Below are 23,661 nucleotides of genomic sequence, written 5' to 3'. Positions count from 1 at the left end.
CCAAAAAATCGAAATAAAACTTAAGCAATTATCTTGAAATAACGTTTACAGTACTCATGCCTTGTATTTCAGTAATGTCAAGATAGAAACATGGATAGAAAGACTAAATACTCTGCGGCAATGTAAAGTATAAATAAAGCTTTGCACATGTTGTACTCTCACTTCCCGCGCAAAGCCGCGGGCTTTTCTTTTTGCCATAGCAACAGCGTCATTTCGCCTTGCTACTGGCAAAGCACTGAATCTCATGTTGTATTCAATTTAGCTAAAGCTAAACCGTGTAAGTGTGTCTATGGGGTTCTTGTGTTTAACACGTTTAACATCATAACTTCGAGATAACCAAATTCGCTTAAGAAGCTAGCAAGTTATTAGCCGATGATTACACAGTACATTTTGTTACTGGAACCTGGTTGTATTCAGTTGTATTTTATTAGTTTCACGGACAATTCAAACTCCTGCAAGTGCGCATGCGCGCTAACGTCTGCGTCAGTGAGTGTGTCCGTCAGGTCACAACCAAAACATGGATTTAGAGGAGGATGCAGCAAACGTAAACAATGTAAGTGTATGGAAATTGCTTTCAAGTAGTAAAACTAGAAATATGGTTGCTTACGTGTTTTTTTCTGGAATGTGCGTGCTTTCGATATAATTTCTGCACGATAACGTTAGATCTTACCTCGCTAATCGAGACAACATTGATTGTTGCTAGTAACACTAACACTGCATGGCAACAAGTGAGCGGTGCTCAAACTTTGCGCTAATGACTGTCCAGTGACTTGCTGACACTCAACGCATAATTATTTATTTATATAACGTTAGTCAACATTCAACTGAAGGCACAAGAACAGACTTGTGGATGAACGTGAAAAGCTTTGTAGTCATCGGCTAATAACTTGCTAGCTCATTCAGGCTAAATAACGTCAGTGGATTGCAGACACAGCATCACAAAAACAAGAGTTTCTAGTAGTGTAACTTAAATCACTCTTACTCCACTTAAGTGATAAGGGATAATACATGATCAATTCTGCCATATGTAATTGATGGTCGAAGTAATCACACACATGCACTTGCATAGATAATTCTGTGAATATTCCTGATAGTGTGCTAAACCAGGATACGTTAGACAAGAAATTATGAGAAATGTAATTGTATAATTAGTAACCAATTTGAATAACGGAGAGGTAATTAGAGTACAATAAACTAGAGACTCATAATAATGGTGTAAGGGGGGCTTACAGTTTTCAGCTCAGGACCAGAGATGATGAAATGAGACCAGGAGTCGTGAAGTTCAATCAAAGAGAAAAATTTACTGAAGAATCGTACACCAATTATACTGTTTTCAAGGGCATACGTTACATAAATATTCACTTCTGATTGGCTAAGAGAACATAAAATGTAAACAATTATACATAGATAGAAGGGCATGTTGATGACATCAATCTTGATAACTGTCATCCAAGTCACGAAAGATTCAGCAATGAGCTCGAGGGTGCCATCGAAAAGCGTCATGAGACCTACTGCCTATGTCACGAGATCTGCACAGAACATTCAACACACACCAAAGCACAATGGAATACAGACCTTGCAAGATTGTACAGGCCTGAGCTCTTATTCTCATGTCAAGTGACCCATAACATACTGATAAAACCTTCCATCCTCAGAAAGAGAAGAACTAACAATTACTTTATTTCTTGAGAGATAAGTACAAATTTGTGAAACAAATCATAGAGCCATACAGAAGTTGACCTCTGTCCCTCAATGGGGTCAGCAGAAAAACATGATCAAATGATGAGGGTCTTCTTTAGGCTTAACACATTCATTAGTTTATTAAATCCATACATACAAAGAGCCTGCATTTAATGTCTAGCTCAGGGCCACAGCAGATTAGTCACAGACATCATGATCATGAGATATTCATGAAACATATAGGAATGATTATAACTTGATTAGTGCTTATTATAAGAATAATGTAATCATAAAAAGATTATATGTATACTTGAATTGAAGAGGCAAGGGATGATTCTGACCCCAACCCTTCAATGGATGGAGAAATAAAATGAAAACATAAATCAGATTAATGACGAAATTCAACTACCTGTTGCAGTCCATAAGAACATGAAATGTACTTGGCTAACAAAAAATTAATGATTAGCTGATAATATGGTAAAGTACTCATAAAAGATACAAGGAAAACATATATATATGAATATATGGATATATAGATATGTGAATACAATACAAAATTGAACACACTAATTCATTTTAATAGATATGCTTTCACCTTTACAGACCCCTGCAGAGGCTCTCTGCCAGGATCACAGACAACATGTGCATGCTTCAGAGGCTGACAGACCATACACAGATCCTGACAATCATGGAAGACCATCTAGTAACACTCAGGACTTAAGCGTGCAGCCAATGATAGACAGATCTGAGACTTTACAACTAGGTACAGACAGCAGGTGTATTTATACAGTGGGCTCCAGAGATCTGAGATTCAATCTAATTTAAACCTGGGATTTGGGGATTTTGACATTTTAAAATATTGTGATCTCTGCTGCAAATAAAATAAGCAATTTTTTTTTTGTACAGATGGTCAGATGCTCTTCCACTCAAGTTCAAGATGCTCTTTGCATCATATCAAATTATACTGGAGAATGTGATCATCAGGGTTTCGCACAAACTTGTATAGTCAAGCGGTGATACTGTAATTAAAGCAAAGGGCGTTTCAGATAATCTTTTCAATCGGATGCTGACAAATTTGTCATGAATTTTTTATTGAATACAAAACATTTCTCAGACGTTTGAACCCCATTGCACATTACTTTGTGCCTTAGCGCAAGTTACCTACATACATATTTATTTGTAATTTACATAAAGACATATATAATCATTACATCAAATGATTTTCTTTTTCCCCAGAGTTTCAGGATAGCCAGATGTCCCCTGCACTTACCCTGCTTCCCTGCATGGACAAATCTCACCTTCTTTCTGACTCCACATTTTTTCTGCATACAGATGCAGAATTTGTCCCTCTCCGGTACTGTTTCTTTAGTCATGTTTTGGGCTTTTCTTTCTTTCTTTACCTTTTTGTATTTTTTAGATAATATTTTCTTTATTTTATTTATGTACACAGGGGATTTCCTGACCTCTCAGTTGTCTCTGACAGATGCCCCAGGACTTCGCATGTAGTTGTAACTGATGCTTCCCTCCTCCAACATACTATTTATGACCAGGCTACGCTTTCCCAGCATCCTTTGGAGGCACCAGAATCCATGTTAGAGGGTGAAAAAAGCTGCTGTTCACTTTCCCAGCACAGCTTGTCACCTGGAGACAATTGCAAAGGACTTGAGGATCAAGGGATTGTTTCATATGTTGCTGCGGATAAAATCAGCAGATATATGGAAGGAGAGGAGCAGACCACTGCTCAGCAGCTTAGTGAGGGAATGTCTGCTCAGCTCCTATCAGAGTACAGGGAAGAGGATGTTACTGTGGCAGTTAGCAGCAGTAGTGCTGTTTCCTCTGCCTCAAATACCCAAAACACTGACAAAAGCCAGTTGGATCCTTCCATGAACCTTCAAACAGGCCGAGAGCAGCCACAAGGAGGTTCACTGTCATCACCATCTTCATTTCAGAAGGCTGCAGGTTCAGATGTGTCAAATATTACTTTTCGTGAGTCACAGATGCTCAGATCAGATCAGCTTCTGTCTGCAGGACAAACAGGCTCAATCTCTGCCCCAGCAAGTATTCATCATAGTGGGAACAAAAGTGGACTATGTGTCACACCTGCTGATGAAGGTGTGACGCATGTACCAGGTTTGCAGAGAGCGCTTTGGAGCTCCGGTCATCTAACAACGACAGATGGATCATTTTTGAGCTTGCAGCCTGTGTCTCAGTCCACACCTTCGGTACTTCTCATGAGACCCCCACCAGCATTGACCAAACTCTCACTCAAAGACTCCAAACAAGAGGCTGCTGCCTTTGTGGCTCCATCAGCCGAAAACAGTCACTCAAAAACTGGCTTATTAACATCATTGGACCTAAGTGACCAACATTCTTCTCCTATCTACTCTGAAACAACAGCTACAGCCTTTGGTGGACCTTCAGAGACTCCACAAATGATGTCACGTGTTTCAAATGAACAAGTCTCTCCTCTGGTTTTAAATCCACCAGCCCCTGATACACTTCACTCTAACACTCAGCCCTTTTACTCTGGTACTCTTGGCAGAGTACAGTCTCTTCCCAGTCTCAGCTACTTACAAAAAGTAGATGCCTGGAAAGCCAATCAAAGTTCTAGCAGGTCGTTTTATGATAATTTGGACCTACAAGGGTTTGATGGTGTGTTTCCCAAGAAAAAAGCACAGGATACAGTGTCTGAGACACTTAAGCACATGCTTTCTCGAGACACACATCAAGCATTTGGTGCTAATGTTAGCTCCCAAGTGACTCAGCCACTGTCCTCCCCTCATTCTGGAAGCAGCTCACCCCGTCGGGTGGATGTAATTGGGGCGGGTGCATGTAGAGGACAAGCATCTGAGTCACCTGTCAATCGCTCACGTTCTCACTCCTCTCTGAGCTCGGTGGTGACTTCTATTCAGAGAGACACTGGCACACACATTCAGCGAGTTCCAGCAGCACAATCTGATGACATCGTTCCAGCCACCAGATCATTGGACAGTCGGCCATCATTACTTTCAGGTGGAAGTTCAGCTCCTCACTTGGACAAAGGCTCCATCAAGATCTCTCCTCTGATCAGTCTTGGTCGCTTCAGTGATGTACCATCAAGTCTCAACATGAGCAGCACTCTCTCCAGCTCTCAAGGCAGTTGCCATTGCGAGCAGAGTATGCGGGCGTCAGTGGGGGCTGCTTCTTCTGTAGTGAGTCTTGAGGTAGATAATTATGCACCCTACTGGACCTCCAGACCTGCGTCTCCTCCTCACTCTAAGGAGCTCAACATTGAAGACAGAATCCCTGTAAGTTCACATAGTTCTGTAGAAGAAATTTAATCTAAATCCATCTTGATCTTATTGAGAATGGAGGAAATTATCTGTTGCTACTTCTGTTACATTTTGACTTTACAATCTGCATGAAATCAATGAAATTGCTGCATGAAATTGATCTCATTTCTTAATGTGGTTTTCTGTTCTTATAAAGCATGGTTCATCGGTGCACGTTATTTAAAACAAAATATTTATAATTGTTTTGTCATCAAAATGCTTGACTTCTTAAACACTTACCTTTTTATACCATAGGCTTTTTATTACCTTGGCTGCATGGGCGGTTAATGTCAACAAATAGCCAAATTGTTATTCAGATATTGTTTTAGGCTCTGTTGTTGGTAACAGCATTTCTAATATCTTGCCAGTAGTCAATGCAATGCAATTTAATTAAAGTTGAGTTGTCCACCATTTACTGCAAACTCAAATTCAGGTCTCTAATCTGTAATGGAATGCCCTACTTTCCATGATCACATGCATAAAATCAAAGGCCATACATTATGGAAGTTAAATGTTGAGTGGAAATATGACATTATTTAGTTTTCAGTTTCTAAAGTAGGAGGAACATTGAGGGCAGCATGTCTCAACCTTTTTAACTCTTAATGCCCCCATTGTCCAAGTCAATATTCTACAGGCCCCTAAAATTAATATGAATTAATATATTTATTTGTCCTCAAAGAGGAAATTATTTTCCACAGTGGTGCAATGCATACATAACAAAGACACTAAAACATTCACCAAATAACAAACAATGACAGGCATAGCACACCAGTGGATGATTTCTATGTGCATTGACACAATTCTTTATATATATATATGATACTTCTGCTGTATTGAAAGCTCATTTTCAAACTCAATACAGTATATAAAATAATAAAAGTGTATAATATGAAATTAGTATATATCATAATCAAAATAATGACATTCCATAATTACTGAACCTTCAGTAACTGAATGATTTCTTACTCACAAATAGTAATTTTTGCCTGATAAAATATTTTAGAGCTTGGCATAACTAAAAATCATTTTCATTATAAAAATTGCCTCCCTCATATATCCATTTTTTTTTTAGGGTGAATTAAAATAAGAAATATCTTAAACTTAAAATAAGTTTTATTTTAATGCTTGTTTTGTCTAATTTCAAATAATTTTAAGTAATCTTTAAGCACCCTTTTTGTCATTTGTTTATCTACCTTGATAGTCAAACCTTTTAAAGTTATGATTCTGTTTTTGTATTTCTACAGTTGTACCTCCTAAATTTGGGCATCGACCAATCACCTTCAACAATCCTAAATCCATTTATTCGACGAGGACCAATCAGAGAGCCTGAATTCTCTCCTACTGACTTATGTACCATCAAAGGCTCCATCGGAACATCAACTAAAAGCACACAGCCATCTGAAGGTGAGCCAAAGACATCTGACATCTTGTTCACTGTGAAAGTTTGATATAGGTTTCATTTGCATTCTGTTGCTGGGCATATTTGGTGATAAAGCAGTATGTTTGTTTTCTATGTGTAAGTTGACAGTCTACAGAAGGAGACATTCTCCAGTTCTAGCCAGCTGTCAGCTGACTCCAGTGCTTCTGTCACACACCGCATATCAGTGCATGAGCAAAGCCAGCCAACCAGTGACAGAAGTGTAAAGAGGATATTCACCCAGGCGGACACTCAGTCACTTCTTTCATCATCACATCCTTCATCAAGCCTACAACAATCTGATATTCTACAAAGTGAAGAAAGCTTTAGCCTCCCAATCCAGATCAGCTCAGAATCTGTGCCGCCTCCAGATCCCAGAGAAAAGGTAAAAGAGGGTGATGACTCGTTTGTGGGCTCTGGCACACTGCATGAAATAAGGCGTTTGCTGGGCCATGCAGAAAGCCTGGTTTCTGGTCGATCCTCTCTGTCTTCCTCCCCTGCTTCACACCGTCTCTCAGAGAGTGACACGTCCCTTGTTTCACTAGGGCGAAACACTCAAGGTTATCATGATGATACATCTCTGTCAGCTGGTGGGAACCTTTCTCTGCAGCTAACTCGCTCTTCATCAGATTCGGCTTTAAAAGAAAGCTTGTCGTCCTCCCAGAGGCCACAACAGACAGACCACACAACTATAGAACCTGCTGCTCTCTCTTTGAGCAGAGAGGAAAGTTTGAAGTCACGTGACCTCTGTGTGACCCCAAGGCGGGCTGAGCCTGAGGGCTGCAGTGCTGCTGACCCAGACAAGGCAAAGCCACCTACAGCCACATCTGTCATGCTGATAAGTGTCCCTTCCATACCGGGGAACCTTCAGCAGAACCAGGACAAGACTGAGGATGCTGGGATTGGCTCCTCAGAGAATAGTTCGACTCATTTCTCAGCTGAGGCTGAAAGTTTGAGCGATAGTTGCAGCGAGAGTTCATTGGCTGCCAGAGTTGCCAAGCTCCTGCAGAGTGAGTCACCTGTTTCTATGGTTACAAGCCGGCCAAGCACCGCCGACCCAGAAGATAGCCGTGCCCGAGGTAAACAATGTGTCGTATTGTCATATACATGTTTTGTCACTAGCAGTGGTGCTTTTCTTAAGTTGTCACTGGTTTGACATTGTGAAAATGGCTGTTTTCTAGAATGGATCCTGATGAAGGTTTCTGGGCGCCGATGTGAAAGTTTAGAACTAAATGCAGAGGACAGGGAGAGAATTGAAGACATCAAAAGAGAGCTTCTACTAAACACCAAATACACCAAGGTAACATCCATACGCCAACACAGTACACTGAAAGGTCTGTCAAATTTATTTATGTGAATGTCAGCATTGGTTGACTTGCTGTTGTAGTCAATTAAATAACTAAGTAAATATATTTAATTGTTCATTCTACGGTTCTCTTTTTTTTGTACCATAAACCACTTAAAGTTTACCTTTAAAAACACTAATGAATTAATAATACCAATAGCAAATCTCAAAATATCCATTTTTCATACTGGACATTATATCTGTGATGCCTAAATTCACTTGAAGTATTTAAAATAATTGTAGTTTTTTTAATTAGTTTGGACAAAATAAGTTTTTGTATGTATGTGTGTATATATAGGCCACTTATAATTCATATTATGGCTGATAATTAGTCATTATTGCGGATATTTATGGTCATCAGCCAGAATTTGATTCTGAAATAATGTGAATTTTGTTTCTGGTGCGGCAGACTGCATTGTGTATTTAAGGTAAAGCTGTTGTCTGCTCTCACGCTTGCAGTGTTTCTTCTGACTCTCCCACTCAACACTATCTTCTTCCCACAGTCCTCCTCCCCAACCCTAGATCTCATAATAACACATCTTTGTTTCGTTCTTTTGCTTTGTTTCTCAGTGGAGCTCAGATTCTGAGGGCAGTGCTCAGTCGAGTGTTGGTCCTGGATATCAGCAGACGAAGGACTTTGTTGGACTTCGTAACATGGAAAATCATATCTCACATCAGCTGCAGAAAGATACAGACAATGTTCCAATTACGCCTTTACAACAAGATACAGGGGCCAAAGTTCACCAGAGAGAAGGACTTACCCCTCAGCCTTTTACTTCTATTACTATAGCAACCAATCGCCGTACTCCATCTCCACAGTCACTGCCAAATTGCCCTATTACAGGTTCTGCAGAATTGGAAAGTGTTGTTCCCGAGTATGAGACATTAGAGCGAGAGATCCACCACAGAGGAGCAGATGCCAAATCGGGAACACAACTGAGACATCAGCCAGTCATTAAACCTTATTCATCTGACAGCAAAAAAGAGACCGACAGAGAAGGACCACATAAAAAAGAAAAGGAAAGAGAAGAAATGACTGATGACAAAGAGAATGCTGTTACGAATGATTCCAAGAGTGTTCAAAGACGGCCTCAAATGGATTATCCTGTCACGAGCAGTAACCAGCTAATATCGAGTGCTGCGACGGTCTCAAACTTGGGCTATAAGTCCCACCTCTCTCACATGCACGTGACTTTATCACCCAAACCCAAACATCCATCCAAATATCACTCAAGCAGACTATCCAGTCAAAACACCATTAAAGATGTCCCACTTCAGAGGCTTATGGTGTCAAGCATGACCGATGAACATCTGCAGTCCATCCCCCGAATCTCAACATCAAATCATGCCAGTTCCTATGAACACAGAGAGCCGGTTCAAGGCCAGAATGCAGGAACAGTCAGTGTACACTCACAGGCCAGATACCCACAAAACTATGTTCCCTCTCAGAGGCTGGCTGGGAAATCCAGAACTCTCTCTGTCCAAGCGGCAAGTAAGACAGCACTGATATAAGCTTTTCACTGCCATTTGAATATTCTGTCTCATTTTGGTAAATTAATCAGTTGATTTGTCTTTCCTTATGTACACTTCCTGTAGCTGTCCCTGCACTATTGCCATACAAACCTCATGGCAGCTCCGAGCTGTTCTATGTCCCGCAGGCAGATAAAGAGCTTTCTCCTGGTCGCTCTGATACAACTGTAGAAAGCTCTCACTCAGGTATAACACATAGAACTGTACTCTGATTTTGTATAGTTTTAGTTAACAATTACAACACTGATTACATACTGTATGCCGGGCATAGAAGTCTGCATAAACCCTGGCCCTTTTTTACAATCAACTGCAAGTTTGCATTCAGATCTGCCTCTACCCAATCAAGTCCCCGGCCTACAATTTCTTTTCACTCGGATATACAGTATGTCCCAATACGGAAGGAAAGATCTGTCACTACTTTTGTTTAAAACATGTTCTAGTTCTATCTATAAATAATGTAGAATGGGTTTTTTTTTACGTGAACTACATTTTCAGATAGTTTTTTTAATTAGGATTTAACATTATTTCATGGACCACTACAGTTTATTATAAATATCTAAGCAATATAGGCTATTACATATTTTCCAAACATTTTCCTATATATAACCTGGGATTGATACTTGCTCCGCTACTGGCCCCTCCTCCTGAGTCTTGCAGATGGTTCATGCTCTCACCCAGTCCTGCATTATTCATGGTCTTTGTCCATGAGAAAGGCAATCCAGGAACACAAGCCTCATTTGATCCACATGCCAAACCCTTCAGGGGCCCTCTGCTTCAGTGCTTTTGAGTATCTGTCTGATCAAGCTCTCTCATGCTCTCTCGCTCCCTTTGCAGGTTCTGATGATGCTGTCCCTCCACACTTTCATACAGACGTTTTAGGCTCTAGAGAGATAGAAGACAACATAATTACACCAAAACACAAGGAAGGCATCTACAGCAAGAGGGTCAATATGAAAAGAGGTAAGATGCACATCAGTGTTTCTATTGGCTATACAATATTTGCTGAATTAAAAAAAATAGTTCACTCAAAGAATTTAAATTCTAGTCATCATTTAATCACCCTCATATGACATTCTTGTTATAGAAGATATTTTAGATAAGATTTAAAAAATGAATGCATATATTGGCTGTGAAGCTCAGAAAAGCGCAAGAAAAGTGATCCATCCAACTCGAGCACAATATATCATGTCTTCTAAAGCCATACAAGCAGAATATATTAGTATGAACTACATTTATAGTCTGTTTATTTGCTCTTTTGTTGAATTTGGCAACCTCTGAAAATGCTTCAAAGTGTATAAGGGACCATTAACACAACAGGTTTTTGCAGTTAAAACAGACGCAAGCTCTTGTGACGCGTTTTTAAAAAGTTTAACTTCTTTCTACTTAAACACAGCTTTTTTAGAACACTGTCATGCGCAAGACACTGCAATGCAGTGCAATGGTCGAACATGTCTGTCAACCTTGTGTTTAAAAAAATGGCACAGTGGAATGTGGTCCATCTGTGTGAATAGACCTTTATTTATGTTCCATGGAAGTCAAGTCACCTTTATTTATATAGCGCTTTTTACAATATCGTTTCATAGCAACTTTACAGTGATAACAGGATTGTTGAATATTAAGCATCCCCAACTAAGCAATAGTGGCAAGGAACCAAAACTCCATCAGGTGACAGAATGAAGAAGAAACCTTGGGAGAAACCTTGGGAGATTTAAAATGAAATGCTCAATAAATGATGACAGAATTTTTTATGTTTGGGGTGAACTATTTTCGTCAAAATAAAAAATAAAAAAATGTTTTGCTGTGGACTGATGCTATTACAGTTAAGATATCAATATACAGTAAGCATCTTTGTCTCTCCCACTTTTAGTTTCAAGTGTGTCTGGAAATGGTCTTCCAGAATCAGTAGCCACTTTTGCTGACCAAAATGACTGGACTGCTCCTGAAGCTTCTAATGTTTGTAAGAAGAACATAGAGACTGTTAGTATAAATGAGCAGTATAAAGATGAGGAAGAAAATTTTGTCCCTCTTGACATGGAGGCAGACTACAGTATAGATGATGTGCATCTTCACAGAAGCTCCATGCAGGAGCCTAAATTACCACTAGAACCACTCCATTTACCTTCTCAACCAGTCAGAAAGTCCTACAGGGGGAACAAGAAAAGGCAGGATAGAACACCTCATGATACTAACGTGGAGATTAACAGTTCCCTGGATCACCTGTGGCGTCGCTTCAATGAAAAATGGAGCATGAATGAGACGCGACTCACCAATGAGGGAGAGATGTCTCTGCTTGATAGATTGGAGCGTCTGTCTCGTCTCATTCACAACACCACTCCAACTGACCCAACTATGCTACAACCAGACGGCAGGAATGGAGACTTTGACAGGAGAAGGGATCGAGAGGATGAGACCACTGAGGGAGGAGAGCAGAGAGAACGAGTCCAGTCAGAAGCAGCTCCACAACTAGCATGGCCTGACCATGAAGAGAGTCAAGAGAGAGTGCATCGCTGTCCTGCCGAGAGAGATGAGTCTGCGAGTGTGTCCATGGAGACGAGCAGTAGTAGCCTGTCCACCGTTGACACAGAGCGCCTGCTGCGAGCTTTTGGACCTCACCGGGTCACCACTAAAGGACTGAAAACTAATGACAGCTTGCTTAGACTTTACAACTCCATCAATATGCAGAAGACCGGCCGAAGGAAACCCAGTACCAAACATGCTGCTGTCTCTGTTGCTACCGATGATGTGAGCACGGATGACTCCACAGTAAGCCTATGCCTGATTTAGTTTTTCATACAGACTGTTCATTTTCTTTTTTTGTTCAAAGATAATCAGCAAATTTAAAAGAAAGATGCTATTAGATATTTTATATTGTTAAAAACATCTCTGTATTTACTTAGTATTTCACTACATCTTCATCTTAGCACTCTCACAAGAGACTGGGAGAGGTTGTTAAACTATAGACCATTTTGAAAGATGTGCTTCTGGACCAACACTGGTCCAGAAGCACTTCCTGTTTCAGTTTTTTAACACTACATAAAATCTGGGATAAAATACAACCAACAGAAAATGTAAAACTTAATCAAAAAGTTAAACAAACATCTTTAAGATGTTTTCTTTACATGTGAAATAAAGAAAACAGTTATAAACTGAAACAGGAAGTGTTTCTGGACCAATGTTGTTTACATCTTGCAAAATGGTCTATAATGAATGTGTCTGGGTAAAAACAATGGCTAAATAATTGGCTAAAAATGTTATACTGCCAGAACATTAAGCACAAATGTGTAACAGGTGTACAATACATTGGAAAACTCCAGTGTGAAAAACAGTAGGAACACTGACTCTTCATTCAAACATGCTTTTCTTTATTATTTAGCTAATATTTTGTTGTTCTTCCAGGTCTCTGCTGACTCTTTGTCATCTTCAAGCATGTTTTCCCATCATTCTGAAAGAGGTGTTTCCCACAGCGTCAATTCCAAAAGGTCAAAGGTCAAACTGCTCAGCAAAGGTGTACAGGCAGGTCAGTCACACAACAACGGTCCACTTTTTAAACAAAGCAACCTGTACATTAGACAAAGATAAAAAATAAATAAATTTAAAGTCAAATAGTAACAAAATATGTAATGTGGGAAATTGTACGCTTTTTTGCAGGTGATTTGGAAATTGTGAAAAACGCCACTCGCAGACACACTCGGGACGTAGGAACCATCTTTCCCTCCCCAGGTGCTTTCAAAAATGTCCATTCACCAAACACATTTGGCAGTGGCGTTCCCATCCCCACTGCTTCCACAGCTAAACCCACCCAAAGCCTGACAGCTCTGAAGAGAAACACCGGCAACAAGAGTGTCCGGACCTCTTACCCGAACGGTGCATATTGCATCTACACAGATAAAGGCATTTTTCATCATCTGATCTGTTTTCTCCCTTTGTCTTACTGTTTTATATATCCCAATCTCTTAAAGGTGTGTCATGGTTTGTCTCAGCTGATGAGCTGAAGTGTGATGGTCGCAAGGAAAACCAGCCACAGAGTGAATCAGCACCTTGCATAACCCATGCCTGGTTTGAGCCTTACAGTAAAATCCGGCCCTGGAGAGAGGCGACCCGAGAACCTCTGAGAGAGACACAGAACCAACAAGAGCATGAGAGGCCAACAGAGTCTAGAACAGCTACCGAGACTGATATCGACGACAAACCCTCAGCTCTTGTTCGCCTTTCACTACAGGTGCTGATTTGTTTACCCACCAAATTGTAGTTTTAAGCCCTATTCACACCAAGAACAATACAGTTTTAATAATCATTTTAAGTCTTTGAGAATAGCAGTCCACCCCACAACTATAACAATAATAGCACAGAGGAACAGTATTCTTGCAATTACTTTTAGAACCATTTTTTTTTTCAGCTTTTTTTGACAGCCAATCAGAATCCTCCTGAATTTAATGAGCATTTAAGCGTTACACAACATAATTATATATAATAAACAGAACATTATTGTGCGCTGGTGTGGACCCCAATATAGTTATCATTTTGCAACACTGACATAAGCCACATTTGCAGCTATATGTAAATAAATAGAAGAATAACGAGTGCAGTAAATAGTAAAACTAATTGTGCTACAAACCAGTGTGTTTATGATTACTTAAATACAATTAAATCATAAATACCAGTTTACAATATCAATCAGCATAATAAAATGTTTTTGCAATAAACAGACATTTTCATAATTTGAAGCGACTCACACTGAAAGCATTGCTCATTTAACTTAAGTTATATTTGGTTGCACTCGTTCATATATTAAAAATAAGGTGTATAGGTGTCCTTATAGTTATCATTCTTTACTCTGATTTGAAGCATGGTCCTTATTTGGAGCTATTGTTCATTTTGGACCCAGGCTGTGTGGTTTTAAGAGTACATGGATGTTGATTGTTAGATTAAGCATAACATTAAACATTTGCATTGATGGTTTTCCTACAGGAAGCTTTGGCGCTCCATCGGCCGGAGTTTGTGTCTCGTTCACGGGAGCGAATGAAGCGTCTGGGGTTGCTGGTTGAGGAGAGGAGGTTACAGGCAGTCTTCAGCAGAGAGAGAGAAGAGCTCTTCAACTGCCGTGGACCATCACGTCCACTCAGACCAGGTATGCCCTAATATTATTTAGATATTACTTTGATAAGATTACTGACTACTTAGTAGTCAGCTTAGTTTATATTTTACAAGCTTGGTACAGCTTGCATCAAGAATTAAGCTAAAACATGTCTCTTTCACCAGCGCCAGTACCCTGTAAACGAGTCGTTCCAAGAAGAGAGATGGTCCAACGATCCAAAGAGTAAGTATATATTATCACCAAGACTATATTCAAACCATCTGGATAGTTTATGTGGTGGTAACAGAGAGAGCATATATTACCTAAACATGTAAATATGGGTCATTTAACTGATTTGAACAGGATTCCATGACTTTGTTTTATTTGCAAGTTGTCTTATGCCTTTCTACATCCTTAGTTGGGTAGAGAGGAAATCACACAGTCAGAGAATAGACAGGACAGACAGATTCATGAGGTAATAATATGTGCGTGTGTGTGTGTGTGTGTGTTCCTATTTGTAAAAACGTTTTTAAAATGGTAAAAATGCAGTTTTCAGTTAGGGTGTAGGTTAGGTTACAGTATTTATAAATAGCTGTATATAAGTCTACGAATGTCCCCTATTAAAGTGATGATACACAGGGCAACTTTTTGAGCAATGTTGTCGTCAACGGGCAACCAGATGAGACACAGTGCCGGCCCACGACTGATGTGTAAATTATCCCGATAGAAATGCATTGCCCATTTTTAATAGGAAAGTGCCCAAGCAACAATTGCTCAGAAAGATTGCCCTGCTGCAACATTGCTCAAAAAGTTGCCCTATGTATCATCATCACCTTTAGGTGTGTGTGTGGGGCTGGGTGGGTGGGTGATGGAATACCTGATGTGATTCAAGTCAGAGGAAGTCAGTACCCCACCTGCAGTCTAATTCAACATTTTATGTGGATTTTATTGACTTTGATGTTCAGGTAATTATGCATTTTAATTGTCAAATAAATGTGCATTCCTTCAGGAAATACGCTCAACTTCCTGAGGTCCAGAAGAGAAAGGAAGAGGAAAGGAGACGGATGGAATACCGCTCCTACCGCCTCAACGCTCAACTCTTTAACAAGGTAAACCGGTTGTTCTGGGATAGCAGTTATACACAATAGGCCAGTTTTAAAATCAATGTTATTTCAAGAATTTCAGGAATACACGTGGCCGGTTTGATTAACAATTTAAATGCATTGCATCTTTCTTCTGCAGAGAGTCACCAATCATGTGTTGGGAAAGCGAGCAGCCTGGCAGTGAGGTCAAATAAAATATACTCGATTTCAAAAGCCTTACTGTTCCGTTAATGTCACAGGTTTTTTTAATTTTATATGGTGTCGTTTTTTATAATGGTTGTGTGCATTATGATTTTAGGTGTAAGATTGTATTTAAAATAGTTGTAAATGTGTATTATTTATGTTGTTGCAGTGTTCGATTTTTTTGATTATGACTATTATTATTATTGCAAAATTAATGTTTTGTTATATCTCTTGTTTTGGTCATATTTTTTATGAAGCAAATAAACAGCTATTTGTAACAGCTTTTGTGTGTGCTTTTTGTGTGGCTCAACAACAAAAAAGCTTGTTTTCAGTTTTTAAGTTAGAGTTAAGCAAGCCATTCCATTGAAAGGGTGACATTTCTGTCGCCAGGACATTATATGTATAAAAATGCATGTAAATTAACTCTAAAATACATTTTATCAAGCAAAATGTCCCGTACATTAAGCTAACTACAAATTTAAAATGTATAATTAAAAACATTAATAAAAACAAAGAACACTAAAAACTTGCATTTGGTGCATGTCCCCACTCTATCTCTAAACTTTACCATGAACTATACTGACTAAAGTCCTTCAGAAATCTTAATTTTTTTTTGCATAGTTGTGTCACTTCCGAATCCTATCCAATCTAAAAGGTTTATTTTTTCATGGGATTTTTTTAAATCTAATATTTTAGATAAAATACACATTTAGTCATGTCCCCGGGTTTTCACTCTTGGTATTTACCTAATACCTTTCCCCCTCTGGAAAACTTGGAACGTTCCACAAGACACATTTTCAACATGAAGTTGCATCATACACTTGATTGGTGTTAATTACCAATACACATGTTGAATAGTTAAATATTTGTAGTACTAGATTCAGAAAAAGATTTTAAAAAAAATTCATTTTAAAGAGTTACAACAAGCAAATGTCACCCTTTCCGTAAAAGAATGAGGCCACAATATAATGGTCATGTTCACGCAGGGATGCATTGTTATAGATATGCAGAGCTTCTTTCAATTTTAGTTGACAAATGTTTGATACAACATTTCAAAAGTTTTGTTTTGCATTTTCGTTTAAGCTAATATTAATTATTTTGAAAGATTATTAAAGGTTTTATGGAAAAGAAAACACTTCATGTTAGGACAGTGTGGACAGTGTTACAGTCTCCATGGCAATAGTAGGCTAGTAAACTAATCCTGCACGAGCAGATCACATTGAACACTGACTGCTGAGAGATGCCGATTAAAAAAGGAAAGAAGGGAAAGAAAGGAAAAGGGTGAGTTAAAATATTCCTTCCGTAGATTACGAAGTAGGCTACCCTTGAGTTTCTTTGAAAAACTGCGAATCCAACTGCTCGAATTTGAGAATATAACGTTATATGACTTTACTCTTATTATTTTTATTTTTTTACGTAGAAAAGGAAAAAAAGATGGAAAGCAAGAGTCAAAACGGGATAAGGAGTCTGATATAGAGAAGGCGAAAGCAAACGCGGCTCTGTGGGAGGCCAGGTGTGATATGACAGAGAGTTCCCGCGTGGAGTATTCTGAAGCAGCGAGACGACTGAACAAAGCCAACCAGCAGCTCACTGATCTACAGCACAACACAGAGAAGAACACCATCGAGACCATTGCTGTTCTGAGGAAGAAAGACCAGCAAAATGACGAGAGGGTATTTTGAATGCAGTTTCACCTGTCCTGTAAATTAATTTTAAAAAAAGTTGAGCTAACTTAGCCTACATGATACGTGGCAAGTGTATAATGATACAGTCACTCAAACGAAAATGGTCATCATTTACTCACCCTCAAGTCACCCAGAATATATTTTTCAATGAAACCTGTGAGATTATTGTTCCTCCATTCAAAGATTAAAGCTCTGATGCTTCAAAAAGTTAATAAAGAGATCAAAGTAATCTGTAAAATCTACTCAATGGGACCCACTAGTTACAGCCATGTTAACTGTGTTGTCTCTTCAGAAAACTTGGATTAAATGACTTGATTCATATTGATTGCTTCTTCTATGATCTCTTTATGGATTAACTTTTTGGATCTTAAAAGTTTAAGTTACATGGACTAGTATCAATAGTGGCACAGAAATCTCTCCGGTTTCATTAAAGTCTTCATGAATAGAGTGTCACTGAAACACCTTTTCAACTAGATTTTTTTTTCTTCCATCTGGAATTGAATGGATGGTTGTGGTTTTATTGCTGTTATGACATGTGAGTGACAGGTTGTCCTCACACATCAGAGAAGAGAAGAGTCATTGTAAGAGGTAGATGGCAGTGGCGGCTGGTGCAAAATATTGCAGGGGGGGCTGAATAAGAGGGGGGTCTGGGGCCCCCCCCCCAGAAAATTTTTAATTTAGTAGATGTGATTTCCTGCATTCTGGTGCATTTTAGGCCTTAGGCCATGCCCTTACCTATACCAATAAAATAACTTAAACCAGTCAATACCAATGGTCAAATAATACAATAATAATAATAACAGTTTGACAGTTACTGATAATGAACAAGTTGTTTATTATGCTCTGTGTGCTGACAAAAAAAGTGCAAACGCATAATATTGATAAATTATAATATAGGTAATACAAAAAATAATAGATAATACAACAATCTAGTTTAATCAATCCCCAGCTGTAGATTACATATTTTTGACAAATTGACAATTGGATAATGGATAACAATGTGTTGATACTAGAGAAAGAGAGAGAGAAAAGGCTGTGAAAGAGAGGGTGGGACAACATTCTTGCGGGTAACACCCAAGTATGAGAAGAAAGTTGATTTTAACTAGTATGAAACACAGTAATCTAGCTCAGAACTTAAAAACATCAAAAACAAAGCAAACACACAGGTATTAATATTCCTATAACTATTTTAATATCAAATGTGTGTGAAACAGTGTTTATGTGTGTGTGAGTGAGTGAGTGACAGAGACAGACAGGTCAATTCCCACGACTTACTTTACATTATTTCCACTCGACGTCACTGACGCTGCCATTCTGCTCTCATCTGAGGTAAAAAAAAAATGTCCCGCGGTGCGCGTGCACGGTGCACTCCCCTAGTCTGATACTGTGGGCGATATTTTCAGCGCCCCTAAACCATAAAATTTGACGACGCTGATTGGCGAAATATAAACTTTTTTGCATAGCAACCGGGGAACTATTGGCTTAAATTCCAGCACTGTGGGGCTGAGCGAACTGGCGCCCTGAGAAGACAGCCTATTGGCTATACTACTACACTAACATGATAAAAGTAACGAAAGTGAATGCAAATATCATTCTGGTGAGTTCAAAACACTTTTCAATGTAAAACCATTATTAGCATATAATTAACATTGATTATTTTTCAAAATTATAAATTATAATATATATTAAAAAAACAGACAGACAGGTCGGAGGGAGGGCGGCGCCCCAGCGCCCTCTATGGGCGAGCCGCCCCTGGTAGATGGACTTATTTCGATTTTAAGATTACGAGGGCACGTGAATTAAAAAATTAATGGTGTGCACGGATAAATCATTTGTAATAAATACTGCAATATTACATAAAATTTCATGATGACTTTAAATAAAAATCGTATGGGTTTGAGGGTGAGTAAATGACAGATTTTCGTTTTTGATACTAACCCTTTAACATGTTGTCTTCTCAGATCACTGCACTGGAAGAACAAATACAGCTTGAGAAAGCGAGGGCCTCTCAGGAAAAAGAGAATTTGGTAAGATGGCTTTCCCTTATATGGGAAAACAGGTATAAATTCAGTTATTGGTGCTCATCATTATTTTGTCCCTTTAATCTGCGAGCAATATCACAGAAAATACATCATTCAAAGAAAAGTGAATAAAATCGTGAATTTATTTTTGAAACAATAAGAAATTGTATTAGCTTTTATTATATAGTTAATATTTGTTTTAGGCTTTCATTTCAGTTTATTTTGTACTAATTTTGTGCTTTTGTCATTTAGTTGTTTTTTGTTTGTTTTATATATATATATATATATATGTGTGTGTGTGTGTGTGAAAATAAAAAAAAATGAAACAAACAAATATATATATATATATATTTCAGTAAGTAGTTTTACTACTACAGGATTCTTAATTTTTGTTTGTTTTTTAATTTTAATTTTTTTTTTATATAATATTTTTTTAAGTTTAAGATAACTATACTGATTGACATTACAGGTCACTGAATACTCGCTGAAGATCAATGAGCTGGAGGAGAAATTTAAGAAGAGATCTAGCGAGTTCAGCAGGATTCAGGAGGAGCTGGAGATCATCAATGATTTCTGTAGGAAGAAGCCCCAAATGGAGCAAGAACTTAAAAATGTATAATGCAATCTATTGATTTCATGTACACATTATACAGATGACGTATTACATCTGTTTTAACCCTTGTGCTTTGTTGAAAACCCTTTAACTTATTTATCCTTTACCTTATTAATGATCAAAATGACCGGAGCACAACATAAGGGATAACGGCAGCATTGTTTTGTACAGATGAAAGAAACTATGGACAACGCTGATCTAGAACACAAGAAAACACTTGCAAGAATGGAGCAAAAGTTCTTCAATAATAAGGTATTTATTCTAGGGGGGGAAAAATCCAACAAAATCTTTTCTCTATTCACTCTCTCAGCCTTTCTCCTACTTTCTCTTTAGGTTCACCTGGAGAAGGAAGCTGAGCAAAAGATTGCTGTGCTGGCAGAAAAAGCTCACAATGAAGCCATTATGTAAGCATCTTCTCCATCTCTCAACACCACTAAACATGTCTACCTGATGCCACTGGAACTGTCTGTGAGATACATTTTACATGAGACAAATGAGATGACATCCTCCATCTTGACCTTATCAGACAGCTGGATGACGCATCTCGCTCGATGTTCAAGGAGAATGTGCGTCTAAATAAGGCATTGGGTTTCCACATCAGAGAGGTGGATGATTTACGGAAGAGAAATGCAGCGCTGAAGGAAGAAAACGACATCCTTAGTCTGCATAAGGTGACAACACAACACCATAGTTACTATTTTTGGACTGTGGGTCACTAGAAGCACCTTCCACAAAAACACATACATGCATACATACACACACTCACAAATAAAACTAAATTTAAAACTAATTTAAAACTTACTAGACCCTTGGACTAAACAGTCCACTATAAAGCTTTCCTATGAAGCAGAAAGACTGATAATAAACGCACAATTTCATTCACCCTGCAGGAGATGAGTCAGGACACCTCGAATTACACCATATCTAAGCTAACAGCCCAGCGGGCCACAATTTCTGAGCTGAGGGAGAAGGTGTTGACACTGGAGCAGACCCTGGTCAGCACGGTGGCTGAGTTTGAGAGTAAGAAGTCTGACATTAAGCAGCGTGCTGTGGTCAGAACTCAGGCCAGCGGTGTAGAGCTGGACAAACTGCAGAAGCTCCTGAGCGCACGGGACAGAGAGTTGAGCCGACTGAAGAGAGTAGCCCGCAGCGTCGTGGAGCAGGGCTCAGACACGGAGATCCTCTTCCATGAGGCTCTAAATCATGTGAAGCAGGAGATGTTAACGCACAGGTGCACCTCATCATTCAGCATTTACTCACTTTGCAAAAAACAAAACAACACGCCTTGATAGTGCACTAGTTTTCAATCAATTAGATGCTATGGTCCCCCAAATATGATCACACTCATGTGAGAGAACCACCACATCCTAAAATTTAAAAGGCATCTGTCTTTTATAAAGACACAATTTATAAACTGAAAAGGGGATATTATAAAATATATCTAATTTAATCAATGAATTAATTACTAACTAATATTTTTTTTAATCACAATTGTTTATTCATTTATTTATTTTAATCAAAATCTTTATTTACTTATTTATTTTAATCTTAGTTTTTTTTTCTGTAGACTTTACCAGGGACTTTTCCCTGGTACTCTTATTTTTTTATCTAATTTAATATATTTAATAGATTAATAAAACTTGTACTTTTTTATTTATTTAAATCACAATTGTTTATTCATTTATTTATTTTAATATATTTTTTATTTATCTGATTTAAATCTGATTTCAATTAATTGATAACAGAAATATAAAAAAAATGCCATTATAAGGGTGAAAGGCTCATGGAAGCTAATTTTACCTTGTATTGAAAAAGTTCATTTCTGTCTCTGGTGTAAACTAAATATGACAAATGTAAAAATCTTCAGAGTCTGTTGTCAATGAGAGGCCTAAACCAGTCAAGCTACCAGCACAAGAACCCCAGAAAATATTGAGATATAATTTGTTGTCAATATCACACACACCCCAACTCTTTCTAGAGATAAAAGTTTCAGGCTCCATTTTACTGCAGAAACTTTTAGCCATTTGTAGATACATTATGTTATAATATACATTATGTTATCCAGACAGGAAGAAGAGGTGAATCGCAGCAGACGGATGGATACGTTTTTATCAAGCAAAAGGGAGTACAATCACGTTCACACCATCAACCAATCTCCCCATAGTACCAACAACATTTCCAATACTATTGAAGAGGCTGAAAAAGGGTAAGAGTCTTAAACTCTTTTCATCTGTGTTTTTGTACTATTTGTACAATTCTGATGAAATGATAACTCAACATATCATTACCTGGAAGATGCTTATCCATAACAAATCTGTAATAACACTGTGTTGCTTCATCAGAAATCTAAAGAAAGCTAATATTAACATATCAGAGATGACCTGGGAGCAAAAAGAGAGAGTTCTCAGACTGCTCTTTGCCAAAATGAATGGCCTGAAAAGGTAAGTACTTAGTACTTTTAGATTAAAAAAAAAACAATTTAGCACAAATGTTCAAATTTATGTGACCTTTTAACCTTATTAATCACACGAAACCACATTAAGATAAATGGTAAATTACTAAGTCATAATCTCCTAAATTAAATTGGTACAATTAACCTTCAAAAACAAAAACAGTTGGTGAGATGAAGATAGTGATAATAACCAGAATACAAATAAATGTAAAAAATAAAAATATTAAAAGCTTATTGGCACTCTTAGTTTAAGTAAAAAAGGAAAGAAAAATAAACTGACTCAAAGGAGTAATAAATGTGTATTTTCTTGTATTCTCATTTTTTTCTACATTTCTGAAGGAAACCAATTCATGCTCCAGATTCTGATTGGAACCAGTGTAGCAGCAATCCAGGGTGAGACATGCCAACAGATGTATGGTTTTCTGGCTAATAAAACAATTCATTTTAAAGTGACCCTATTATGCTATTTTAAAGGCTTACAGCGCATGTCGGAAACAGCGTCTTCTCAACACAAGCCAAACTCTTCCATGCCTCATCTACAGTAACATTGCTTGAGGGCGGCCCAAAGTAAACGTTGTTCGCAGGCAGCCAATTTTGACCATAGGCTGGATTTAGACCATAGGCAAATTTGATACAAACCTATTTAATTACTGACGATAAGTTTTAGTATAATTCTAATTTTAGTATAATTCATTAATCAATACAAAAGTGCAAAAGCATGTCAGTTCAACACTTCCATTTGACTGTAACATTTGTTGTTCTTTTAGTTCTGTACCATATGGTGCGTCCCAATTTCTCATACTTATGCAGTATTCAATGCTATTTTGTAGTATAATTAGTGCAAATAGGTACATAGTGGGACACAACTACTGACTCGTATTGCAGTGATCTGTCTGTCTTTTCCACAGGAATGAAGAGGAGGAATCCCATGTGACATTTTTAACCCAAGCATCAGTTTCCAGTATGAGCTCCAGTGATAATTCCAGTGCTCTACCAGACCTGTAGATCACCTGACCTCATCACAGATAAGAGAACTAAATAATGTCAAGTAAAGTTGGGTATTACATATGATATACCAAGAAGTGATCATGAATGTTTATTTTGTTTGTGTTTCATAAACAATGAATAACAATTAAAAGTAACTCAAATATATATTTTTTGAGGGAGTATGGTAAAATTATTATCATGCAAGCTAAATTTCCTAAGTAATGATGTATTTTGGAAATGTAAGGTGTAAGAAATACTGT

At 38.1% G+C, this 23,661-nt stretch overlaps 2 protein-coding genes across 5 annotated transcripts; both read left to right on the top strand.

The window, feature by feature from the left end:
• The first annotated feature begins 407 nt into the window (after positions 1–407).
• alms1 (ALMS1 centrosome and basal body associated protein) lies at positions 408–15,923 on the top strand. Of its 4 annotated transcripts, none has more exons than XM_039672233.2 (18): positions 408–553; positions 2,284–2,443; positions 2,917–3,034; positions 3,131–4,967; positions 6,236–6,395; positions 6,513–7,487; positions 7,590–7,708; positions 8,324–9,245; positions 9,350–9,469; positions 10,118–10,243; positions 11,151–12,046; positions 12,680–12,800; positions 12,932–13,147; positions 13,243–13,502; positions 14,252–14,411; positions 14,543–14,600; positions 15,367–15,466; positions 15,600–15,923. In XM_039672233.2, exons 1-18 carry the CDS (start codon positions 518–520, stop codon positions 15,642–15,644), a joined length of 6,429 nt encoding a protein of 2,142 aa, XP_039528167.2. In that variant the 5' UTR covers positions 408–517; the 3' UTR covers positions 15,645–15,923. The 4 variants fall into 4 exon arrangements, with proteins under 4 accessions (XP_039528167.2, XP_088972990.1, XP_088972991.1 ...); XM_089116863.1 differs by having other exon boundaries at positions 514–553; positions 2,264–2,443; XM_089116864.1 differs by lacking the exon at positions 2,284–2,443 and having other exon boundaries at positions 425–553.
• Positions 15,924–16,836: 913 nt separating this feature from the next.
• Positions 16,837–23,633, top strand: bbof1b (basal body orientation factor 1b). The gene is made up of 12 exons (XM_039672230.2): positions 16,837–16,924; positions 17,064–17,316; positions 19,290–19,355; positions 19,819–19,962; positions 20,134–20,214; positions 20,296–20,366; positions 20,489–20,633; positions 20,853–21,193; positions 22,028–22,168; positions 22,305–22,403; positions 22,754–22,807; positions 23,323–23,633. Exons 1-12 carry the CDS (start codon positions 16,884–16,886, stop codon positions 23,417–23,419), a joined length of 1,533 nt encoding a protein of 510 aa, XP_039528164.2. The 5' UTR covers positions 16,837–16,883; the 3' UTR covers positions 23,420–23,633.
• Positions 23,634–23,661: the final 28 nt, after the last annotated feature.

This window comes from Pimephales promelas, chromosome 11 (genome assembly GCF_988280905.1).
Source record: "Pimephales promelas chromosome 11, fPimPro1.hap1.1, whole genome shotgun sequence".
In the NCBI taxonomy this organism is placed as follows: Eukaryota; Metazoa; Chordata; class Actinopteri; order Cypriniformes; family Leuciscidae; genus Pimephales; species Pimephales promelas.
This window is presented reverse-complemented; position numbering and strand designations above follow the sequence as displayed.

Bases quoted from the DNA above. Each gene is read 5' to 3' on its own strand.
- bbof1b (XM_039672230.2), top strand. From the start codon at position 16,884: ATGCCGATTAAAAAAGGAAAGAAGGGAAAGAAAGGAAAAGG. The intron at 22,169-22,304 runs GTAAGAGTCTTA...TTGCTTCATCAG, and splicing joins ATTGAAGAGGCTGAAAAAGG to AAATCTAAAGAAAGCTAATA. The intron at 22,404-22,753 runs GTAAGTACTTAG...ACATTTCTGAAG, and splicing joins AAAATGAATGGCCTGAAAAG to GAAACCAATTCATGCTCCAG.
- alms1 (XM_039672233.2), top strand. From the start codon at position 518: ATGGATTTAGAGGAGGATGCAGCAAACGTAAACAAT. The intron at 554-2,283 runs GTAAGTGTATGG...TCACCTTTACAG, and splicing joins ATGCAGCAAACGTAAACAAT to ACCCCTGCAGAGGCTCTCTG. The intron at 6,396-6,512 runs GTGAGCCAAAGA...TCTATGTGTAAG, and splicing joins AAGCACACAGCCATCTGAAG to TTGACAGTCTACAGAAGGAG.